This window comes from Myxine glutinosa, chromosome 1 (genome assembly GCF_964187855.1).
Source record: "Myxine glutinosa chromosome 1, kmMyxGlut1.1, whole genome shotgun sequence".
Classification (NCBI taxonomy): domain Eukaryota; kingdom Metazoa; phylum Chordata; class Myxini; order Myxiniformes; family Myxinidae; genus Myxine; species Myxine glutinosa.
Window position 1 is genome coordinate 361,276,609 of NC_136261.1, and position 22,894 is coordinate 361,299,502.

General features: G+C 46.1%; 1 protein-coding gene across 3 annotated transcripts in view; it reads right to left on the minus strand.

Moving 5' to 3' along the window:
- LOC137418263 (uncharacterized) overlaps nucleotides 1-22,894 on the minus strand; it is a 57,974-nt gene that overhangs the window by 11,939 nt on the left and 23,141 nt on the right. For 2 of the 3 annotated variants that reach the window (XM_078769973.1, XM_078769971.1), the window contains exons 4-5: nucleotides 1,218-1,329; nucleotides 333-476 (exon numbers count right to left, since the gene is read on the minus strand). In XM_078769973.1, coding sequence (XP_078626099.1) covers nucleotides 333-476; nucleotides 1,218-1,230 — 157 coding nt within the window. In that variant the 5' untranslated portion in view covers nucleotides 1,231-1,329. Of the gene's footprint in view, nucleotides 1-332; nucleotides 477-1,217; nucleotides 1,330-1,787; nucleotides 2,362-22,894 lie in introns of those variants that run through there. The other variant, XM_078769972.1, reaches the window with a different exon arrangement.

Genomic DNA, 22,894 nt, shown 5'->3' on the forward strand with positions numbered 1-22,894 from the left:
CACCCAACACTAACCTTCACAGTGAAGCGGAATTGATTTTTGCTCATGCCATATATTAGCAGCAAGGTTGGCAGATAAAGGTGAAATTAAATGTTAAAGGTGATGACTTCCTATGAGATATAAAATGACTTTGGGCAAATTAAACTCTTTGTCAAATTAAATCATTTGTCAAATTAAACAGCACATTGTTTGTCAAGTACAACATGCTGTGTTTTGATTAAATCTGTCAGCAAAGTAACAAGTCAACATGTCGAATAGTCTAATAAAAGCCAATTTAATGAGTCAATATATTCATGCGAGATTGGATATTGTGATCTATGCTGTACTTATACCATCTGCTCGATCACTAAAATGATCTCCATCATGCTCAAAGCGACAAGGTCTTTTTTTCCTCCTCTCTCCAAGTTCTTCCTCAGACTCAACATGTGATGTGCATTCTGCCCATCTCGCATGCTGAATTGCCTGAGCATATGTATCTAAAGAAATGTGCACAATCAAAAAGTGAATATATTGTCAGTCTCAAAGTATAAACTTTTCAATATCATTCTATTTGGACTCTTTATTGTCTGAATTTCATAATTTAGATATCAAGTTTCACATTTTTGCATGATTAATATCTTTGCAAAAGGTGTACTCATCAACATCTATTTGATGTATCTGCAGTGGTGGGGAGCGGAGGGCAGAGAGGAGATTAAGGGGAACAGCTTTTAATTTGCCACAAAGAAAAACCCGAGAACAGATACATTCAAAGTCCACTGCCCCTATGCCAAATAAATAAACATATTTTCCAGCATTCAGCATTGCCAGGGCGCCTTTGGCGTCCAGCGATGCTGCCATGCTGCACAGAGACAGTATTGGGAGGGAGAGGTGTACAATAGTTGATTAATTGCATAATTAAAATAAATAAATAATTATCGTAAAATAATAAAATTATTAATATTTTGGCCAATAGCATACCTAAACCACCACCGTGTCATCCGAAGCTGTAACTTTACAAAAATTAATTAACTAACCAAATAATTAAGAAAACAAACAAGAGATAAACCGGAGTGAAAACTGAGTACTCCCTTTTAGCGCGCATCATCGCCGGGTCCCCTTAGGTGCCCAGCAATGATGTCATGCAGCGCCTGGAGATGGAATAGGAAAGGAGCGGTGTACAACAATATCGGCTCAGTGAGACGACCTTTATTTAAAACATCAAAGGCCAAGTTCCTTACCAGAAGAGCTCATTATCCTGACAGGATATGTTTTCCATTTCAATTTGTCAGGCAATTCCCCCACTTTTGCACGTTTTGATGCAGACAACCTGGGCCAGTAGTAAATGAAATCCTAAAAATGGAAAAATAAGTTAATTAAATGATGAAGTGCATCTTTCAACATTCTTTAACTGGTGAGTACTGTATACGTTTTATCAGTCGGATGCAACAAGTTTCATTATTTAAACTAGCAAGTTGCGGACATGCCCATAATGGATTCTGAATGGGGTTGGTAGGCGAGGTGCTCCATTTGAAACTGTCCAAAACTGTCCGGCAAAAATGCAAATGGCATCTTCTGTCATCGAGCTGGGCTTGAAGCAACAATTCACATTTATTGCCACATCGGGCAGAATATGCTTGAATGGCGTTGGGGTCTCCGTTAGAAACTGTTTGTTCAATATATGTAGTTTTTGATGCTTTGGTTCCGTAATAAAAATTTGTATTGCTGTCAGACAGTGATCAATTGGAAATTAATAGTAGGATGACCCAAATGTATCTCAGAACATCTGCTGTCTATAAAATCCTACTTACATTATCTACTTTCTCCAGCCATGAAGAGTGAACCACCTCCACAGTCTTCTAACTCACAAACTCCACCACAACAAATTATTTGACGGGCATCTAAATAAAATACAGTATTAAAAAAAACAGCAACATGGATGAACATTGCATTTTATCAATTTATATTTCCAGCGAAGTTGATACACTTATGGATGGATTAATCCACCGACCCCATCCAGACTCCATCGGAAACCATCCTGTGAAATTATGACGTTTTACCCAAATGATGAATGATGATGACCCAAATGAAGACAAATGATGAATTGCGAAAGATGATGGGAATATTGCCTGTGATTGATGCTGTGAAGAGGAACAGGTTGAGATGGTTTGGTCATGTATTGAGGAAGGATGAAAGTGACTGGTTGAGAAGAGTGATGGAAGTTAATGTAGAAGGAAGTAGAGGACGGGGAAGACTGAGAAAGACTTGGCTAAAGATGGTGGAAGAAGAAATGCGGGCAAGGGGGTTAACAAGGAGAGATGCAGAAAATAGGGCAAAATGGAGAAGATTGTCATGGGGACCGCAAGGCTAACCCCCACTCTAGCAGGGAACATGGCCTTAAAATGCATGTTGTTGTTGTTGTTGTTGTTGTTGTTGTTGTGCACCGGTTTTTTTAGATCACCTCACCAAGTCATAAGGATCTACCGAGTCGTGTTGCACCCCTTGTTAATGGATGCCTAGATGATTATCTGGTTTGTCGTATTAAAATGCTTGCTCATGAATTTTGATATGATTGGCTTCTCCATTTATATCGTGTATTATATGATGTACAGGGTAATCCATAATGAAGTCTATATTTTAAATAAATATAAGTCTATATCGCTTTTGGATCCAACGTGGCTTGCTGCCATCATCCTTGAAATGCAATTACAGACTTCAAAACCTCATACCATGCAGCAATTCACACTGCGTAACACTTTATCTCTCAGCCATAATGGATCAATCAGAAAAAAAAATATATATATTAATGGCAATAAACAATTCATTTTCAATTTTTTTTTTTTTTAACTACCTATAGAAACAGTAATTATATATTTATAAGAGGGACTTAAATATGCATCACCACAATCCATAATTAAGTTAACCATATACACAATCACATATTACATTATTGGTTTTCACTTGTGGTACCCTCAGCATCTGAGCAACGCTATGTGATACATACTGTTGCGAATATGGAATTTGGCCTCCATATCCGCTTGTAAATATTCCCCTATTTTCTCCAATACTCCCCAACTTTCCCCAATCCCCCATTCCCTAGTCCCATTGCATGTAAATAACAATCAGTAGAGCCGACCTTCCCCTTATTCCCCCATTAAATGTCGTGCCCAGGTCCACCGCACCACACGTAGACAACTTTCGGACATCTTCCTAGTTATTCTTAATCTATGTCAGTTAAGGCCTCGTTTCCATTAATTATGACTCTTCGTTGCACCAGAATGTGATTATATGGCATCAGTAGTGAGTTTAGGACCTTTCCCATACCTCCTTCCATCTTCTTCCCCAACAATTACAACAACAACAGAGGAGATGGCGGCGGAGCGGGGGAGGATGCGTCCTCACACCGGCTCGATTAGCTCCAGACCATGCGCTCCACGGGGTTACCACGAAGGGGCTCCTTGTCAGCTCCTCGTCAAGGGCGGAGCCTGGTAAACCCCCCGCACGCACCCAATGAGAAGCAACGTGCCGATTCCACGAGGCGGAGCTAACGAGCCGAGGGCGTGTCACTCCCCGCCGGATATACGCGGCCACGCGCCAGATGTGACGAGAGATGCGCACCCAGCTTGGAGAAGGAAAGCCACCTGCGAGCGCTGAGTCAGATGCGCCCCCAGCTTGAGCAGACAAGACGCCATCCGAGCGCTGCGACCTCCCCGCATCTCTGGACCGGACCGAGTCGATTCTGACCTTTGAGCCCAGGTGCACCTGGAGCCATCGCTACCCGCCTGTCCTTTCCATCAATCCCCGTGTGAGTCAGCTTTGTCCCGTTTATCTGTCGTCTGTTGGGAATAATATAAGATTGTGTCTAAGTGCTTGTCTTTCTATGCTGTCCCTCTTGTAGTTGTAATCTAACCTTCCGCCTTAATATAACCTCCTCCGGAGGTCTTGAGAACTGAACCCCTGGTGTCGTATTGTGTTATTGTGATCCAGCCGGGTGTCTTCTTTTTCTTATTGAGCCAGCATCGCGCGACTTCGTCAACGTCGAGTATAGTCGGGTAATTTGTGCGGACACGACGCCATTCCGCTCGGCCCACTTTAACATCAAAGTCGTGTCTGTAACAATTGGTGTCGGGAGTGAGATTCGAGGCCCGACCAAATTTTGAAAAAAAAAAACGAATAGAGGAAAAAAAAAAAATTTGGTCAAAATTTGGAGCGGCCGAAATTCGTTTTGTTTTACGAAACTCGAATTTTGCAAGTCGCGCTATGGCGGATCAAGACGGCTGGGGTCCGGTTAGGGAGAGTGAAGCAGGGTCGGTCCAGGACCAAATTGAGGGACATGAGGGACATGAGGAGAGCGAAACAGCGGGGGTAGCAGACGCGCGAAATGGCGCCTCGCACATAGCTACGGCGGCCGCACCCGCTGCACAAGTGGGAGGGATGGCCCAGATGCAGGTCCTCATGGAGCAATTTATGGCGCAAATGCAGGCGTCCCTCAAACTGCAGAGTAACCAATTGGGGAACCGGATGGATGCTCAGGGTGAGCGATTGGAGGGCCAAATGAGGGGTACCGGTGAGGGATTAGAAAAGAAATTTGAGGGGTTAGACAACGGGATAAAAGAGGTGAAACATGGGTTAGAGGGGGTAGAAAATAGAATGGCTGCCCAGGAGAATCAGATAGAGGGAGTGAAAAATGGGTTAGAGGGGTTAGAAAACAGTATGGAAGGCAAATTGAGGGACATGAGGGACCAAGCGGAAAGGGAAGTTAAACAAATGGAGCAGCAGATAGAGGGGGTCAGAATGGGGGTAGAAACCAAACTGGATGCTCACAGGGAGGAAATGGAGCAGATGAGGGTGGCATCTGGGCAGGAGATGCAAGTGATGGGAGAGGAGATCAGAAGAGGAGTGAGTGAGGAGGTCGGAGGAGTGCGCGAGGAGGTGAGGCACTGTAAGGAGCACATGGAGAAGGAGGTGAGAAAGGGGACTGTAAAGTTACAAGGGGGCATAGAGGTCCTGACGCAGGAGGTGGAACAGCTGACGGAGGGACAAAAAGGACTAACGGAGCAGGTTCAAAGGAACACTGCGGTATTAGGAGGTTTAAAAGCGACACAAAACGACATAAAAAACGACTTAATAGCGACAAAGAGGGAATGTCAGATGGTACGTGAGGGACTGACAACGAGGTTGGACGAGGTGGTAGAGGTAATGGAGACGAAGGACCGGCAGGTGAGGACGCACCTGGAAACGGTCAAGGTAGCCTTAGAGGATGAGCTTGAGGAGACGTACCGGGGAATAAAAGAGGTGAAGCACAAATTAGAAGAAGTGGAAGAAGGGGTGAGCGAAATTAAGAAGCGACGGAGAGGGGATAACAAAGAGATAAAAGAGGAGATAAAAGAATTGGTCCAAAGTCTGTGTTTGGATCGTGATGTGCTCGTTAACCGGATGAGGGATTCGCAGGTGATGGAGGAGAAGCGAAGAGGAAGAGGACCCGGTGTAAGTGGTGACCAATATGGTCGTGCGTATGATGCGCCAGGTGATTTAAGAGGCTTGGGGGTCGAGATAGACCCGGGTGTTCGTGAGAGGCCGTTGGTGAAGTGTGCGACAGGTCTGGTGTGCGAAAAAGGAGGTGTGCGAGAAAGTCCGACTCTGGGGTGTGTGAGGAAAAAGTGCGTGCCAAGGAGTGAGGGTGCTGGCGAGAGTGAGTCGGTCGTAGCGAGTGTGCGAGGGAGCACATGGAAGCGCGGTGTGGTAAGTGTTACAGAGGGTGTAACGGGAGAGTGTGCGCGAGAAAGGTGTGTGACGGACAGGTGCATGAGGAAAGAGTGCGCTGTCAGAAGTAAGGAAGAGTGTCCACCTGTGGTGAGTGTTACAGAGGGTGTAACGGGAGAGTGTGCGCGAGAAAGGTGTGTGACGGACAGGTGCACGAGGAAAGAGTGCGCTGTCAAGAGTAAGGGTGAGTGCGCTGTCAGGAATGGAGGTGAAAGTAGTGAGAGTGACATGGAGCGTGAGTTAGTTGTGACAGGTGAGCGAGGATGTACACCTGGGATGGAAGGATGCACACCTGGAATGGTAGAGCGTGAGTGGGAATGCACGCTGGAGTTGGTGGTGAGGCACGTGGTTGGGTGTGCGAATGAGGGCACACCTGTGATTGTCACAGAGGAGGTGACCGAGGAGGGGGCGCGAAGAGGTGTATTGGTGAGGTGTGCGAGCAACGAATGTGTGCCAAAGTGTTCGGTGGTCAGGTGTGTGACCAAGGCTGTGAGTGGAATGGGTGTACCTGGGTGTGTAAGGAAAGGTACGAGGAGCATGGGCACGGCTGGATGTGTGAGGAAGGAACGGGCTGCGGGGTGTAAGCATGCAGGTGAAGCATCGACGTTACACGGGTTAGAGGTTAGAGCGACGTTTAGCCGAAGCGGGCCCTCGGTGCGTGCCGGGCCTCGCTTTGAACGGCCGCGTCCAGGCTCCACTAGGCGGAGCTGGCAGCCCGATAGGAAGGGTCGTTATGGCGACCACGTTTTGTTGAGACGTGCCGGCAGGTCGAGATCGGGACATTGGATGGCTCCACGCCGATGTGATGCGTGGGATCTCGGCCCGAGTAAGCCCCCGTCCCTGCACCGAGTGCCGGACGCATCCAGCCGCTGGCACAAAACAACCAGCATCCATTGCTTGGCTTTACGAAGCCGGGCTTTGGACAGGGATTGGCGCACCGAGAGGTATTGGTGAGTCGACTGGGTGATGAGGTTAGTGTTTTGGACCCAAAATTAGAGAAAAACAAAATTTGATGATTGGCAAGGGATTGGCAGTAGTGATTGGCAGATGATGGGCAGTGATTGGCCAAATTTTTGATTTGTTGAAATTTGATGTGCAAAATTGGTAGTGAGAGACCCCCGATGTGGTGGGATGGCAAATCCACCATCCCTCACAGGGGGGGCAAAGGAGCAATAGTTTATGGGGTGTATGGCAGTGAAAACTAGCCCGGGTGGGTTAGGTTATATTGATAGGGATCTAGCGAAGATGACAGTAGGTAACGTTAAGTTTAGTTAGTGACTGATACCTGTAGTGGGGACGCAGGTAGATTAGTGTGGATGATAATGACGTGGGAGCGCAATAGTTTAAAGGGACGACTGGGAAGCGCAAGTTTCAGAAGGGAGTAGTTAGCCGAGATGATGCCGTGTGTGTGAGGATGGAACAGGTGTGATTGCACAGGTGTGCAACTGGACAGGTGTGTGGAGCAGTGTATGAGTAGTGAGTGTGTGGATCAGCGCGAATGCGCTTGGGGAGAGAAGGGTGCAGGTGGCACCAGGTGTGAGAGCACAGGTGTGCAGGTACAGGTGTGTGGAGAGAGTTGGAGTAAGTGGTACGGAGTGGTGTGCATGGTGCGAAGGTGTGGATGGGGGAAGAGTAGACCCCTTTCACGAGTACCCGGGGCGGGTAGTGTAAGTGTTAGGTAGAGGGTGCAGGTAAATTGTGGTTGGATATTGGCATTTGTGGTGCGGTTGCAGAATGGTGTTGTGAATGGGTGCATTAGTGTTGTGGAAATGGCTGGGCGTGTAGCCTGTTAGTGTGTGTAGTTGGTTGGGCACTCCACCACTGTGAGGATGTCGGCCAGGTGAGGCCGCAGGTGGGCTCTGGGAGCCGGTAGTTGTGAGTGGGTGCCTGAGGATCCCGGGTGTGGATCGGGCAGCCCAGTGCCAGAGAGGGCACGGAGTGGGGAGAGAGCCAGAGGGCCTTCCCCTGGTAGTTAGGTTAGGGTAAGGAGCAGGTAAGCTCGGAGGCAACTGCAGTGGTGGAGGTGTGCAGGTGGGTAGACCCACTGGGAGAGGTACAAGTCGCAGCCCAGAAATTGTACGAGGGCACCGGGAGAGGAATCGGGGGAGTGAGACCCCAAATTGAAGAGCACCACAGTTTGGCCAATGGGAATTGGTTTTTAGAACCCATAGTGTAAGAGGGCCAATGGTTTGGCCGGAGAAAGACCCCGGGTAGTGTAAAGTTGTTAAAGTCATTTAGGAGATAGTTAGGATTGATGAACCTGTCGCACCATACGCAGCCACTTGCCTGTGGTGATGATGATGACTCCACACCTGTGTTTTCTTTGTTTGTGTTGCAGAAATGAGAATTGCTGTTGGATTTGTGAGACGCATCACGACGTGGATGAGACATTGGGGTGATTCCATCTCTCCCTCCCTAGGAGGGACTGATGATGAATTGGTGATGGCAAATTTTGATGTTGAGTTGAAAATGGCAAATTTGATTGGTTAGGAGGGAGAGAAGACGAATTTGGTTTATGGGAGGAACGGGGAAGACAGTAGGGATGTTTGTTGATTTGTAAAGTAGATGTTTATGGGTAGTGTTGTGTTTTGTGGATACAGTAAGGGGTAAGGGAGGGGCCATGTAGGTTACCTGGTGGGGGGGGGGGGGCGTACGATAGGAACGTACCTGTCTCACCTGGTTCCCATGTGCCCCCAGTGTGCATCACCTTACATTGCGTGCACTTTTGCGCCCTTACCACCTTACTCACTTGTCTGCTTCTTTTGTCTCCCACCTCCGAGGATCTGGCTTTGGGGTAGAGAGAGAGGAGAGAGAGGTGCTGGCTGCGCAGTTGTGGGCCTGCACTTTCGCTGTTTGCTGCCGGGATCGATACACCATATGGACCGCAATGTTTGTGGCCACCCACAATGGACCGCAGTTCGTTTGCGGCCAAGCACCACCCGGGGATGGACCTATGGGTCAACGTGGCACCTATGCCATACAGGTGAACCACTTTTAGTTAACACCAAGTGCACCACAAGAAGAGCAAGAGACACCTGCAGGGTTAGGGGTTGTCGAATTTATTTTTATTCCAATGAACAATGGTGACTGCACCGATTGGTGGTGGGGTGGTGCTTTTGATGCTCGGGAAGGGTGCTCTGCACGTTATTAAAGGCCGTCGGCCACAGAGCACTCGTGGGTTGGTGTATCGATGTTGGCAAGCGCGCTCTCTCTATGCATAACATCTGCATGTGTTCCTCCAAAAACAGGTCCTGGATCGTAGTGTAGATATCAGCGTAATCTTGTAAATAATGCTCCCTACCGGCTGTATGTTTAGTTTGAGGATTCTTTCCGGATTCGGTTATCCTGTGGGTGTGTTTCTGTGAGGAGAAGGGTGCAACGTCGCAGGGGGACATATTTACTCATTTGTGAATATCTGTAAAACTGTCGCACTCAGGGTAGAGTTAATAGTAGAGGGAACTACATTGCGTGCCACACTAAAGTAGGTAAAAATTTCTCGGGTCGGGACGCCCCGAGGGTAGAGAAGGGTGCAATGTTGCGAATATGGAATTTGGCCTCCATATCCGCTTGTAAATATTCCCCTATTTTCTCCAATACTCCCCAACTTTCCCCAATCCCCCATTCCCTAGTCCCATTGCATGTAAATAACAATCAGTAGAGCCGACCTTCCCCTTATTCCCCCATTAAATGTCGTGCCCAGGTCCACCGCACCACACGTAGACAACTTTCGGACATCTTCCTAGTTATTCTTAATCTATGTCAGTTAAGGCCTCGTTTCCATTAATTATGACTCTTCGTTGCACCAGAATGTGATTATATGGCATCAGTAGTGAGTTTAGGACCTTTCCCATACCTCCTTCCATCTTCTTCCCCAACAATTACAACAACAACAGAGGAGATGGCGGCGGAGCGGGGGAGGATGCGTCCTCACACCGGCTCGATTAGCTCCAGACCATGCGCTCCACGGGGTTACCACGAAGGGGCTCCTTGTCAGCTCCTCGTCAAGGGCGGAGCCTGGTAAACCCCCCGCACGCACCCAATGAGAAGCAACGTGCCGATTCCACGAGGCGGAGCTAACGAGCCGAGGGCGTGTCACTCCCCGCCGGATATACGCGGCCACGCGCCAGATGTGACGAGAGATGCGCACCCAGCTTGGAGAAGGAAAGCCACCTGCGAGCGCTGAGTCAGATGCGCCCCCAGCTTGAGCAGACAAGACGCCATCCGAGCGCTGCGACCTCCCCGCATCTCTGGACCGGACCGAGTCGATTCTGACCTTTGAGCCCAGGTGCACCTGGAGCCATCGCTACCCGCCTGTCCTTTCCATCAATCCCCGTGTGAGTCAGCTTTGTCCCGTTTATCTGTCGTCTGTTGGGAATAATATAAGATTGTGTCTAAGTGCTTGTCTTTCTATGCTGTCCCTCTTGTAGTTGTAATCTAACCTTCCGCCTTAATATAACCTCCTCCGGAGGTCTTGAGAACTGAACCCCTGGTGTCGTATTGTGTTATTGTGATCCAGCCGGGTGTCTTCTTTTTCTTATTGAGCCAGCATCGCGCGACTTCGTCAACGTCGAGTATAGTCGGGTAATTTGTGCGGACACGACGCCATTCCGCTCGGCCCACTTTAACATCAAAGTCGTGTCTGTAACAATACATTTACACAAAAAATGAGGACCCCTTCTTTATCTTTAACCCCAGGGCTATGGAATGTATTTTCATCACTAAAACCTGTGAGGCCACCCCAAACACAACAACCAGATATCTAGTCTTTTATCCTGCACTTCAGGGGTGCCACATGTTAAACAAGCCCACACACAAAAAAAAATTGTGTTTACCTGTTATTTTGGCCTTGAATTCTAGTTTCAACATGCAGCTTAGTTTACTATGCATGAAAAAGCTATGCAACTTAACAATAAATAAATTGAAAACAAATCCAAACTAGAACGGCACTCAGTAGAGCGCATGCCTCCGCCAGGCTGAACAGTTTGTTTTGCATCCCACTAATAGGCCCTGGTGTTCTGGTGTTGGGTGTTGAGCTCTGGTGTTGGGCTAGTGGCTAGGGTGCCAGCCTAGGATCCTAGGATCCTGGGTTCGAATCCCGGTCGATCGCTGAATTAACGCCAGGGGGGTTGACTCAGCCTGTCATCCTTCTGAGGTCGGCTAATTGAGTACCAGCTTGCTGGTAATTCCCTGCTTGTCGTAAAAGGCGACAAAAAGGGTTGGCGGCAGGAAGGGCATCCGGCCGTAAAACATTGCTTCAAAAAGGGGACCAAGAAAAACAACAACCACGGTCCCCGAAAAAGGCCAACCCCCGCTTTGTGGGGAAAAATGGCCTCTAAAGGTGGGGGGTTTTTTTTTTTTTAATAGGCCCGATCTGGATTCGGACCTGAACCAAAATCTAATCAGCTCGTTCTTGTCACCTAACCAACTCATCCACCAAGTTGTCATAAGTCGTCCATAACTTTTTTTAATGTTATGTATCGCTTTTTGCCAGATCTCCCAATGGTGAAGAATCACCTTAAAAATTAATTCTTGTATCCGAATCCATATTCAGGTATTCACCAAAATCGAATCAATTCGGTCTTCCAAAACACACCCAAACAGTCCACCAAGTTTCATCCAAATCCGTCCAAATTCCGAAATCCCCCAAAAAAAAATTGTCCAAAATAAACAACTTTTTGAGATGTCTTGTTCACATACAAACGGACAGAAAGGGGTGAAAACATAACCTCCATCCGCCTTTGGTGGAGGCATTAACAACCTGAATGAACTTACTGATTAAAATTCATGCAGTATGGTGAGGAACACAGCCTGTGTGCCATGGTCCTTTGAAACCATCATAGCCTTTCTGGTGAGGAGGTTTTCCGACAGATGCTTCATCTTTGCATTGCGTGTATGAACACCGAACACACCAATGATCCTCGAATCACATGGCTCCACAAAGACAGGCGAGGATCTCTCATACACTCGGCACAAGAGTATCCTCTTGTTGTCTTCATCTGTACTGTTGGTGACAGCCACAACCTCACAGCAAGATGATCCATCTACGATGTATGTGTTGTTTGGATTGTGTATCGAAATGGAGCTGCATTTGGAAGGTGCTGAAAAGGTTTGATGAACTGCATGTGCCTCACCGATTCTTTTCACCATCTGTGCTAGCGGATTCTTCCCTGATCGAACCATCCTCTTCAGTTGGTGATTGTAACTCTCAAATTTGAAAGCTGCACATGCATCCAGGCTGCCAAATTCCTCCACATCGTCTGCGATATGGAGCATGCTGTGCACATTGTACACCAGAAATTCGGGACCATAGATTTCACGTCCTCTGGTGACAAAGAATAACAACAATTGACACGCATAGACTAAGTGTTTCCGATGCTAGTCTAGGACAAACAAGGATGCACATAGCAACATTGAATGCCATGAAATGCATGTACAAGTCTGCCATTAAAATGTCTTTCAGTACAAGTTTTCCAGTATAGAGCATGAATTGTCTTAATTCCGTAGCTTTCCACCGATCAATTTCGTCTAAAGATCTTGGCTTTCGTGAAGACACCTTTGGGACAGTTTTGGAGCTCCAATAGCCTTATATTGAGTTGGCTAATCTGTTGTGCCGACATCCTCGTGGCTCTGGGTCCCCTCTTCCAGAGTAGAATCGCCCGTTTTTGTACTCCGAGGCATGCCTGGTGCATGTAGTCTATGGGAAACTGCTTAATCGTGTCTATCTGCAGCAGATTGCAAAAGGGAGACACTCCGTGGTGGTGTTCTTTCCGAGACTGATCTTGGAATGACTGATCAGTCCGACCAATGAAGTTGATATCTTAATAAGGCATTCTTCCAATCCAGACACCTTTCTGTGCACATCTGTCACAGCCAAAGTATCCAGAATACAATTTGGTGAGCTTTGACAACGACCTCGCAGGTGCATCACAAACAATACACCTTAATTTAATAGGCATTCTCTTTCCATCATGCTCTATACCATGTTTGAGGATTTGGTCCAAATCTTTCACAGTATCTTGTAGAAAGTCTAAATTGCTTGGTTTTGTCTTGCCACATGTAAGTGCCACTGGAAAAGCTTTGACAGGTTTCAGATGAATTGCACATAACACTGGCCATGTTGACATGTTCGTGCTTTTAAATAGAGGTACACCATCGATGTTTAACGATATTTCCAGAACTTGTACGTTTTTTCTGATGGATATTTGTTAAAGTTCTTCACCAAATTGTCTTTCACACCAAAGTATACATATTGCATTCCTGATTTGATCTCCATTGGTACATTCGTTGCAGTTTTCAGTAATGCTCTCGCTGTGGTGGGCAAACTTTCATGATGGGACTTTAACAATTTAAGAAGAGCATCAACTGCATTGTACTTAACCTGAAATTCATTAACCCAGGAAGCTAGGTCTTCTGCCAGTGAAACATCACAGTTTTGCTCTGCATCATCTGAATGCGAATGTGATGACAGGGTCACATGATCATCAATGAAGTCCCAGCTCCAATGTTCATTTTCATTGGCACTGTCTGATTCTTTTGTGTGTTGGGAGGTACTTGCACAGATTGCATTTTCAATACTTGGTTCACAGTGGGAATTATCAGAAACTGTAACATTGGAGTTTAAGATGTTCCCAGGAGAATTAGTTGGAGCACTGTCACCATCAACATCACTGTGTCGTGGTAGATCTTTGGAAACAAGTTTTTCAACGACGACTGATCGCTTTGCCTTTTTCCAACGTCGATTGTGGTCACGCCGCCTTTTCTTGCGGTCATCCATTCTGTTATGAACAAACAATATACAGGCTCCATGTAAGTGAAGTGTCTAAAGCACTCATGCAAGCACTCCAATGAAACGGTTGAAGAATAACGTGTTTATTTTATCACCTTAGCATTTGTAATTTTAATTTAAAAAATGGTGTCCACTCTGATATAAAGTCAATTACACCACTTGCGACTGTATCGCCATGGCTTACAAACAAAATTGGTTGATTAGGAACAGCTTGCTTTTATGGCATTACTAGCAGAAGTACCCGGCATTGCCGGGTGGGGGAGGGGAGGGGAACGGGGGGGGGGGGGGGAGGGGGAGAAGAGGAGGGAGGGGGGGGGGAGGGATATAGATGGTTACTGGCAATTCACATCCACAAATGACGTAATCCACACAATTTATGTACTTTACATAACGTTAATAGGAATACATGGCCGTGTTGATGGGAAATAGTTTGTTTGAAATAAATCACAAATATCAGATGAAAGTTTTTAAAATTTAGAACTATTCTCACTCGGAGTTAAACATCACCGCAACATTACGCGGTTGCTTCAACGTTTTCTGTGAATTATATGTCATCATTGTGAGATTTTTTTGTATTTTTTTTTTTTGAAATGAGATTTTTATATTTTAAAAAACGGCAAAAAAGCATCAGAACAGCTGTGGAAAAGCATCAAAACAGCAGTGAAAAAGCATCAGAACAGCAGTGAAAAAGCATCAAAACAGCAATGTAAAAGCATCAAAACGGCAGTAAAAAGCATCAAAACAGCAACAATTGTCCGGTGATTTTTCAATCACCGCAGCTAAATGTGTCGGAGTAATTAACTATTTTCCTTCGTGCCTTTTTTGTGTTTTTTTTTTATACACATAAATACATAAAATCACATAAAATACACACAAATACACATAAAAATCAGAGCAGAATCAGAATCGATATTCTCACAATCACAACACACCAGACACGTAGTTAATTACGCAGTGCTTCCTTGTAAACAATGTTCTTTGTCTCCTTGTTCGGATAGGATGTATAGATTGTTCTCTTGTCCTACCCGACTACATCCTACGTATAGTTGGCCATGGGAGAAGCACGGGGAATCAAGGTTCAGTCCGACCACCTTGAGAGATTGTCCTTGCGCCTTGTTGATGGTCATGGCAAAGCTGAGCCGTATGGGGAATTGGAGCCTTTTGAACTCGAATGGCAGATCAGATGGTATGATTGGTATCCTCGGAATGAAGACCTGTTCCCCGCTAGTTTCCCGTAAGTATGTTGGCCTCAATTACGTGAGGCATCAACTTTTTGATAGCCAGTCGTGTGCCGTTGCACAGTTTTGGAGGATCGATATTTCTCAGGAGCATGATTGGAGCACCTTCCTTTAGATGGAGTATGTGGGGAGGCACACCCAGAGGCTGTAGCGAATTGAGGAACTCTAGCGGGTAATGGACAGTCTCGTGGTCGTTTTGGATTGAGTCGACAGATCGATAAGTTCTTAGATCCCCAGGAATAGTCTGCAGAAGATCCAAATTGATTTTGTCACCATCGTTCTTTGGGGCTAGAATTGCCCTTTCACAGAGCCAGGAGTGATTTCTGTAGTTGGCGGGGATGTTGGGGAAGACGTTCACCTTGAGTTCGTCAGTTGTGGTGACATTGTTGCCGCATGGTACGATGTCCAGTCCATCTTCAGGGCACGTCTCCAAATCTCCGTTTCCGATCTGTAACAGCTTCGCTGAAAAGGCGCCTGCGGCTACATCTCCATGAAGGGTGACACGCATGTTTGTGCTGAGTTTCGACTTCGTCACTTTTGACCATAGAGGAGATGCCTTTATACAGGAACGAAGTTCATCTGCCTTGGTCCCGCGTGGTATGACAGGCAGGGTCTGTCGGAAATCCCCTGCCATCAGAAGAGTAATGCCTCCCATGACAGTCTGATCGTTTCGAATATCTTGCAGTGTGCGGTCAACTGCCTCCAGTGCAACTCTGTGAGACATTGTGCACTCGTCCCAGACAATGAGTTGGCATTGCCGAAATACTTCTGCGACAGCCGATGACTTGGAGATGTTGCACATTGGCTGCTCCGTGTTGGTGAGGTTGAGGGGGAGCTTGAAGGTTGAGTGGGCGGTCCGGCCCCCGGGGAGAAGAATGGCAGCAATTCCGGAAGAGGCAACAGCCAGAGCAATCATCTTTTTCTGCCTGATTTTTGACAGGAGGAGGTTCATAAGGAACGTTTTTCCAGTGCCTCCAGGTGCGTCCAGAAAGAACAATCCACCTTCAGAAGAGTGTATGCTCGCCAGCACTTGCATGTAGATCTGTTCTCGCTCCACTGTCAATCTTGGCTCCTTTTCATTGATGTAGTTTTCCAACTCTTGTGCGTTGTATGAAGTCTCTCGGAGTACTTCCCGAGCCAGGTGATTCTGTTGTCGCTGTGTTACAGGAAGGCCAATGACCTCCAGTGAATGTCCTCCAAGAGAAAGCAGCTTGTCTTCTATGAGTACTAAGGCTTCATTGTAGATCGCATCGGAGTAGTCTGCTTCAGCATGAACCTGTCTTGCCCTGTGGAGAATGTCCTCGCTGAGATCGTCACGATGGTTATTCCACAGTTGAACCAGATTGGAGAGGACCCAAGTTTGTAGCATGATGGCAAAGAGATTTCTCAACAGGGCTGGAGAGCATGAGACTGCTGCTTCTTCTAGTGGCATCCCAGTGGCTGTCATCCTCCAGAAGGCCATGCAGGTGGCAGGCTTGGTGGAAGGTGTCGCAAACCTGGCCGTTGAACGTTCTCAGTTCTTGGAAAGAGATGGGTCCTTTGACATGATGGAGTAGAAGGCGCAGGAAGAAGCATTCGAAATTGTTTGGATGTACAGTGTAGACTCGTCAAATTGCATCTGAACGGCGAATGTCGGGATGTCCCACAACTCGTGCTCCTTGTGTACGTCTTTTCCCCGTCATACTACCAACCACCCAGGTGTAGTACTGTGGGACTTCATTGTAGATGAGTGTTTTGGCGAATTCGTCTTGTTGACACAATTGGAAGAATGCGGTAAGTGTAGTTGAACTTGGTGGTTCTGCTGCTTTTTGCCTTGCGTTGCCTTCTGTGAAATACACTCTCTGGCCATTCTCAAGATGTACGGAAAGGTGTACAACGGTTGGGTAGCATTCGTGGATAGGGAAATTGAGAACTCTCCAGATAGCTTCGTTACTACTGACGTAACGCCCCAGCTGATATGACTCGATCTTGTCGTTTTTGTTCCTCTGAAGGCCGAACATCGCCATGTCCGAACCTTTGTTGACGTATTTGCACACGTATTTGATTGATTTCACTGAGTTGCAGAACTCAACATTGAGATGAGCCTTGAACATTTTAGAGAGAAGTGGACAGTATGGTACAATCCATCGGTTGTCAACGTCTATGCTTCTGGTCTCGGAAATTGAAATAGATGTTTCAGATCCACCGCTTTCAGGCTTTCTCCTCCGGTAAAGTGGGTATTAGTTAGGGGAGTTATGAAATTTGAAATTACCGGCCGGACTAAAGCACCAAATTTTCACAGGAGTTAGAACATTGATTTAGGAAGATAATTAGCCTCTTCAAACAACTTTTGGCCCCCTATGAGGCCCACAGTGGCCCGTGCAAGATGATACACTTTGGTCTCCATTTATGGATCAAGGGAAGTAACTCAACTTATCTAAAATGATTTTTAATAAATAGATGATAATGTCTGTGTGCTCTAAAACATATCAGAAATCATAAACATGCATCAAATACCATTTTAGGTGTATAAAACTCTCAAATAGTTATATTTTAACAGTATAATAAATGATTAATATCGAATTACCTCTCTTGAAATAGCTTATATTCCATCAAAGCATAATGCACGATCTTTAGCTTGATTTTTCCTGTAATTATCCAAGAATATTTATTCTACAGTTGCAAAGTAAGGATAAAGGAGTGATGTAATGTGCCATTTACAGAGTTACGTTGCATGTAAACGCTATCATAACATTTAATCATTACCGGAACTGTTATTAAGATATTTCACAGTTACATGTGCACAGCCTGGTGCATGGAAGGTCACTCTTTTTACATTTACACCGAACGCCGTTTCCGGTACATCGGCACTTAATCAGTTCGCCACAAGTCTCGGCCGCCTCGGGAAAGGTCATCCATGTGGGTTGTAGGCTCTGTTCATCGTCTTCCTCCCATCCCCATTGTAGCGGTGATGGGAGATTTTGCAGCGACTGAAAAAGAATAATTATGTAGAATGTAACAGTGCTAGGTAAATTATTTAGCAGAACTTTATAAGATGGAAGATCAAGGAATGAAGACTGTCATGTGGTATATTTATATTATTACCTTGTGTGCCATCATCCAGACTGCTGATTGGTATATTGCTCGCAGAACGTGAAGGAAACGAGCGTCTTGAGTCGGTGGAAGATTTTCGAAACTGCAGGATTTTTTGCAGAAGAGGTTCAAACGTGTTTGATTCACGGATTCGCTATCGGATGTTTTGTCATATACGAGTACAGTAAATCGTTCGAGTGCTTTGAAGACGTCCGAAGATATGTTGATGGCTGCAAATGGGTTTCTTGATATTTTGAGGAACGTTTGTGTTGCCTCAGGGAACGACTTCCATATTTTGAATATTGTCTTTTTGCCTTTGCCCCTGAAACCTGAAGTGGAATCACTGCCGCTGAATGCGTGAAAAAATGGTAACGAATTGGATCTATCATGTCCGAGGAACTCATGAAGTTTGTTGATCGAGATGACTTTGAGGTCCTTGCCTACTCCAAACTCCACATTTATTTGCAGTAAGGGGTGATCATCAACTATTTGTGAAAACAATCCTACCAAAATAACAATCACGTCGGTATCAACAGTTTTTACCACAATATTCTTGTGTCCATGTTTAGCTGCGTCTATCAGATGGACAACAATCCTGGTGTAAGCTTCCTTGTGATCACACGGTCCAACCGAACTGTCATTGCCCGAAGTTATCACCGGTCTGGAAAAAGAATGTTCCTCTACTTCACGGTTTAGAAATTGAAACAATTCCGTTTTGTTTCGATTGTCACGAAGAAAGTCAGGCCATTTTCTGGGTATTTTTGCGCTAGAGGTAACTTTTCGTCTTACACCTTCGCCTCTTTTCTGACGTGTACTCGCCTTGATGCTCTTCACACGATATTCATCCCAAACAATGTCGATGCGCGATCGTGATGCCTCTTTTTCGATATAGGGCAAGAACACATTCTTGCAATATTGGTCAAACGTCGTCATTGTCGTTGGCCGAAGCATGTGAATGAGAGCCCCGCCGTCGAAGATTTTACAATCATGTGTGCTGTTTACGTTTGACTCGGTCGGAGGAATCTCCAATGATGTTAACAAGTCCGACTTTGTTATGCTATGGAGCTTCCCCTGGTCAGACAGGGAGGGAGGGAACAACTGGTTTTCATGACGGAAGAACAGTTTGATATCTCCATTGCGTTGCTGATTGGCAATATAGAGTCTACCAAAGAGAGCGACATCGTTTTTCAATCCCGCAAGTTGTTTTGATTTGACTGATTTTTTTGTCTGACATTTTAAACAGTATCGGATTATGTTTCTTTATGACATCGTGTATTGTCTTCGTTTGGTCTTCAAACACAGCTTTTTTGAACGCGTTATACTTTTTATTACCAACAGACCAACGACTTGATTGTAGCTACCACTTCTTTGCTCGCACAATCGCGTGTGTTTAGAATGATCAGTTCAGAGCCGCTCTCACAGAATGGATTTCCATATGCATTGATGGTGTCGATTAGAGAACGAGATTGGTGGTGAAAGCTGCTTTGTGTGGACGTATTCTCTTCATGGTGCTTTTCATTTTGTACAGGATGTGTCAAAAAATTGTCCTCAAATTCTACTAATAGATGAGCTTTTTCGGGTCCTGCCACTACCCAGTCTTTTAACGCTGCCGGACTTTCTGTTAAGCCAATTATGCCCCCGCTTCCTTTTACGATGGTGTTTTGTTGCTCGTGGGCTTGGTCGAGAGGCATGGTTGAGAATCTGTGGCAGGTCTTCTGTACCAACCAAGCTTTCCGAAGAAGGTCTTTGGCGTTGCTGCTTGGTGATGTGAGGTCTCGTATGTGGACGGACGCCCACCTGCTGTAATTGTGGTGGTCAAGTGCGAAAAACAGGAACATGAGAGCCTCGAGAGAGCGTACATACAGATCGAAGTTCTTCTCACGGTGAGATCGTATGAATGTTAATAGTCAATTCCGTCCGTAGAATCAGATCCCAATAAAAGAACGTTAGACTCTTATCCAACATTTCGCCACGCCACTGTTCATACTCAGTATCTCCGAACTCTTGCTTGTATTCTTCGAACGCTTCCTGTCTGAGATGAAAGAGTGCGCACGCTGTTACCTGAAAAAAGACAAATTTATGAGTAAATTAGTAATAACATACATATTTTTGAAGATGTTCATTTACAATATTATTATACGTGTGATTTTAATTGTTTAATGACTGTGACAATAATTATTGTGACATGCAGGCATGGAGACAGTGACCATTTTAACTAACCTGGTGGGCGTGTCTTGTCCGGGTAATGTGCGACACTTTATGAAACGAGTCTGCTGTTCCAGTAGTTGCTAATGAGGATTCAACAAGAGATTCAGTCCATCCAGATTTGTCCATCGGATCACCTAAACTGTTCAACAGTGCCTTTTCAGTATGGAGGCCGCCTAGCATGATCAGCATTTTCCCCTCGCCATATAATTCTGGAAAGCGCCACTGAAGATACTTGCATTGGGCATATATGGGACAGTCGCAGGCTAGTATTGACATCTGACCAGGATTCAAGAAGCGTGTTGCCGATATTAGGATGTCCATGCCATGTTTGATCACTGCAGGAGAGTCTGCCTTTTCCATGAAGAGAGGAAGAAGGGAAATAATGGCTGGTGGAGAAGTTGGTGATCCTTCTTTGGCTGCGTGAAATGCCGACCAAGACATAGCCTCGTAATCATCAAACTTCTCGTGCGTTACAAGTTCTGATGTTGAAGCCAGCCAGTCATTCTCCTCTCCAATAGCATCGTGAAGATTAGATTCACTCGTTTGCGTCGTGATTTTAGGTACTTGGATAGTTGCCTTGCAGAGCGGAGGAACTATGGTGTAGCTATCTGGTAGATCGTACGTTGACCTAGATGCATCGGCATTAATTTCATGACGATCTTGACCCTTATTATGTTCAGTGGGATGCTGCATAATTGTCATTGCTGTTCCATGCAGTGATGCAGAGGCTGTTGTGCTTGACGGGTTATGATCTATGTTGTCAATCGCGCCCACAGTTACAAGATCATGCCGAAGTTGCAGCGGACATACTAGACCAGGGGTTCTTAACCTTTCTAGTGTCGCGCCCCCTTTAGCAATTGTTGCTCGTCTCCACGCCCCCCTCCACCTACATCTGACGAAGCCGCTCGTTGGGGAGAGCACGAGAGGGGTGTCCCCTCTCGTCTGGGGGGTTCATCCCCCAGGAAATTTTTGAATTCTAGGTGCTCTGTGGTGCATTCTGAGGGGTTTGTTCGTTGATATTGAAGCTAGCCAGGGCTGGGCCCTGGGCCCTGGCTATTGACGTAGATTCTGTTAACAGCCAGGGCCCTAAGCATGGCAGCCAGGGCCGGGCCCTGGCGGGCCCTGGCTTATTTCAAACACTGGATCTGGTACCCCTGAACAGATAATGTTCTTTCAAAATAACAAAGGAGAGATTACAAACCTCGTTTTATTGCATCAAAACGCAAACAAGCTTAAGGCACGGATCTATGAAAGGAAAGGGTAACTACACAAAACACGTTTGTTGAAATGTCACGTCAAAGGACGCAAAATCAATGAAACAACAATTTAGTCACTAAAGAAGCAATGCCAAAAATCTCACTAAATTTTAGTGAGATGGTTGGCATTGCTTTTTAGCTATCAGATCCTTAATTCGTGGTCGCGTGCCAGAGAGAGCACAGCACAGATCTCCTTCAACATTCAGCCTGCTTCTGTATTTGGTCTTGACAGCGACCAGCGCGGAGAATGCAGCCTCGCAGAGATACGTGGATCCGAACATCGTCAGAATCCGAACAGCTTGAAGCGAGATCAGAGGATAAACAGGAAGATACTTGACCCAGAATGTCTCCAGGTCCAGAATTTCAAAGTCATCCTCAGCCAAGGAGTTGAACTTCAGCTCCAGAAACTCCTCCTGGACCTCGTCCGAAACATCAGCTACGTCGCATTGGAATGGGTTTCTGATGAATTTCCAGGTCTTTCGCTTTTCGTCCAAGTCAGGAAAGTAGCGGATGAAATCCGCTTTGAGTTCAGTCAGATGATCGATGATTTGGTTCTTTAACTTTGAATCGAGAACGCCGTCCGGAACGGCAGAGTCCAAGTTTGGGAAACAAGCTATGTTTCCGGCCTCCATTCGGCATTTCCAGAGGTCGAGTTTAGCCATGAAGGCTCGAATGGCGTCGTATTGCGTGATAATGTTTATGTGCTTCCCTTGCAGTTTTTGGTTGATACCGTTGAGTGCTTCGAAGATGTCTACGAGGTAAGCTAGAGACAGTTGACATTCTCGGGACTGGAACATTTTGTAGAGATCCGCCTTCCGCTGCACGTCTAGGAATGTTGCCACTTCTTCCCTCAGCTCGTAGACTCGCCCCAACATGTTTCCCTTCGAAAGCCAATGCACGTTTGTGTGGAAAAGCAAGGCTTAGATGATCGCAGTCCAAGTCCTTGCACAGCTGTTTGAACAGGCGACTGTTTAAGGCTCCACCTTTGATAAAGTTGACTACCTTGATAGCCAGGTTCAGGAAATCCCTCATTTCAGGGGGCAGGGTCTTAGATGCTAAGGACTCACAATGGATAACGCAGTGTGTACCAATAGCAGAGGGACTCTTTTGTTTCACCTTTGTAACGAAACCCGAACGCGAGCCAAGCATGGCCGGAGCTTCGTCTGTGCAAACACCTACCAACGCGTCCCATGAAAGTCGATTTTCTTCGAAGAACTTCGATACCACTTCAAAGACATCCGCTGCTGTCGTGTAAGTTTCCAGGGGATGACAAAATATCATTTCCTCCTTCACGCTGTCACCTAATATGAAACGAGCATACATGAGCAGCTGAGAACACTGAGCCACGTCTGTCGTTTCGTCGCATTGGATGGCAAAGACAGGCGAGGCCCTTATCTGGTCAGTCACTTGTTCTTTGATGTCCTGAGACATTTCATTGATCCGTCCCTTGATGGTATCGTTCGACAGGGAGATAGCCGAGAGTTTGTTCACACTATCCTTCCCCAGGATGAGCTCTGCCACTCGCAGTAGACTCGGTTTAATGAGAGTCTCTCCGATTGTATGGCTCTTCTTGTTCTTTGCTACTAGCAGGGCAA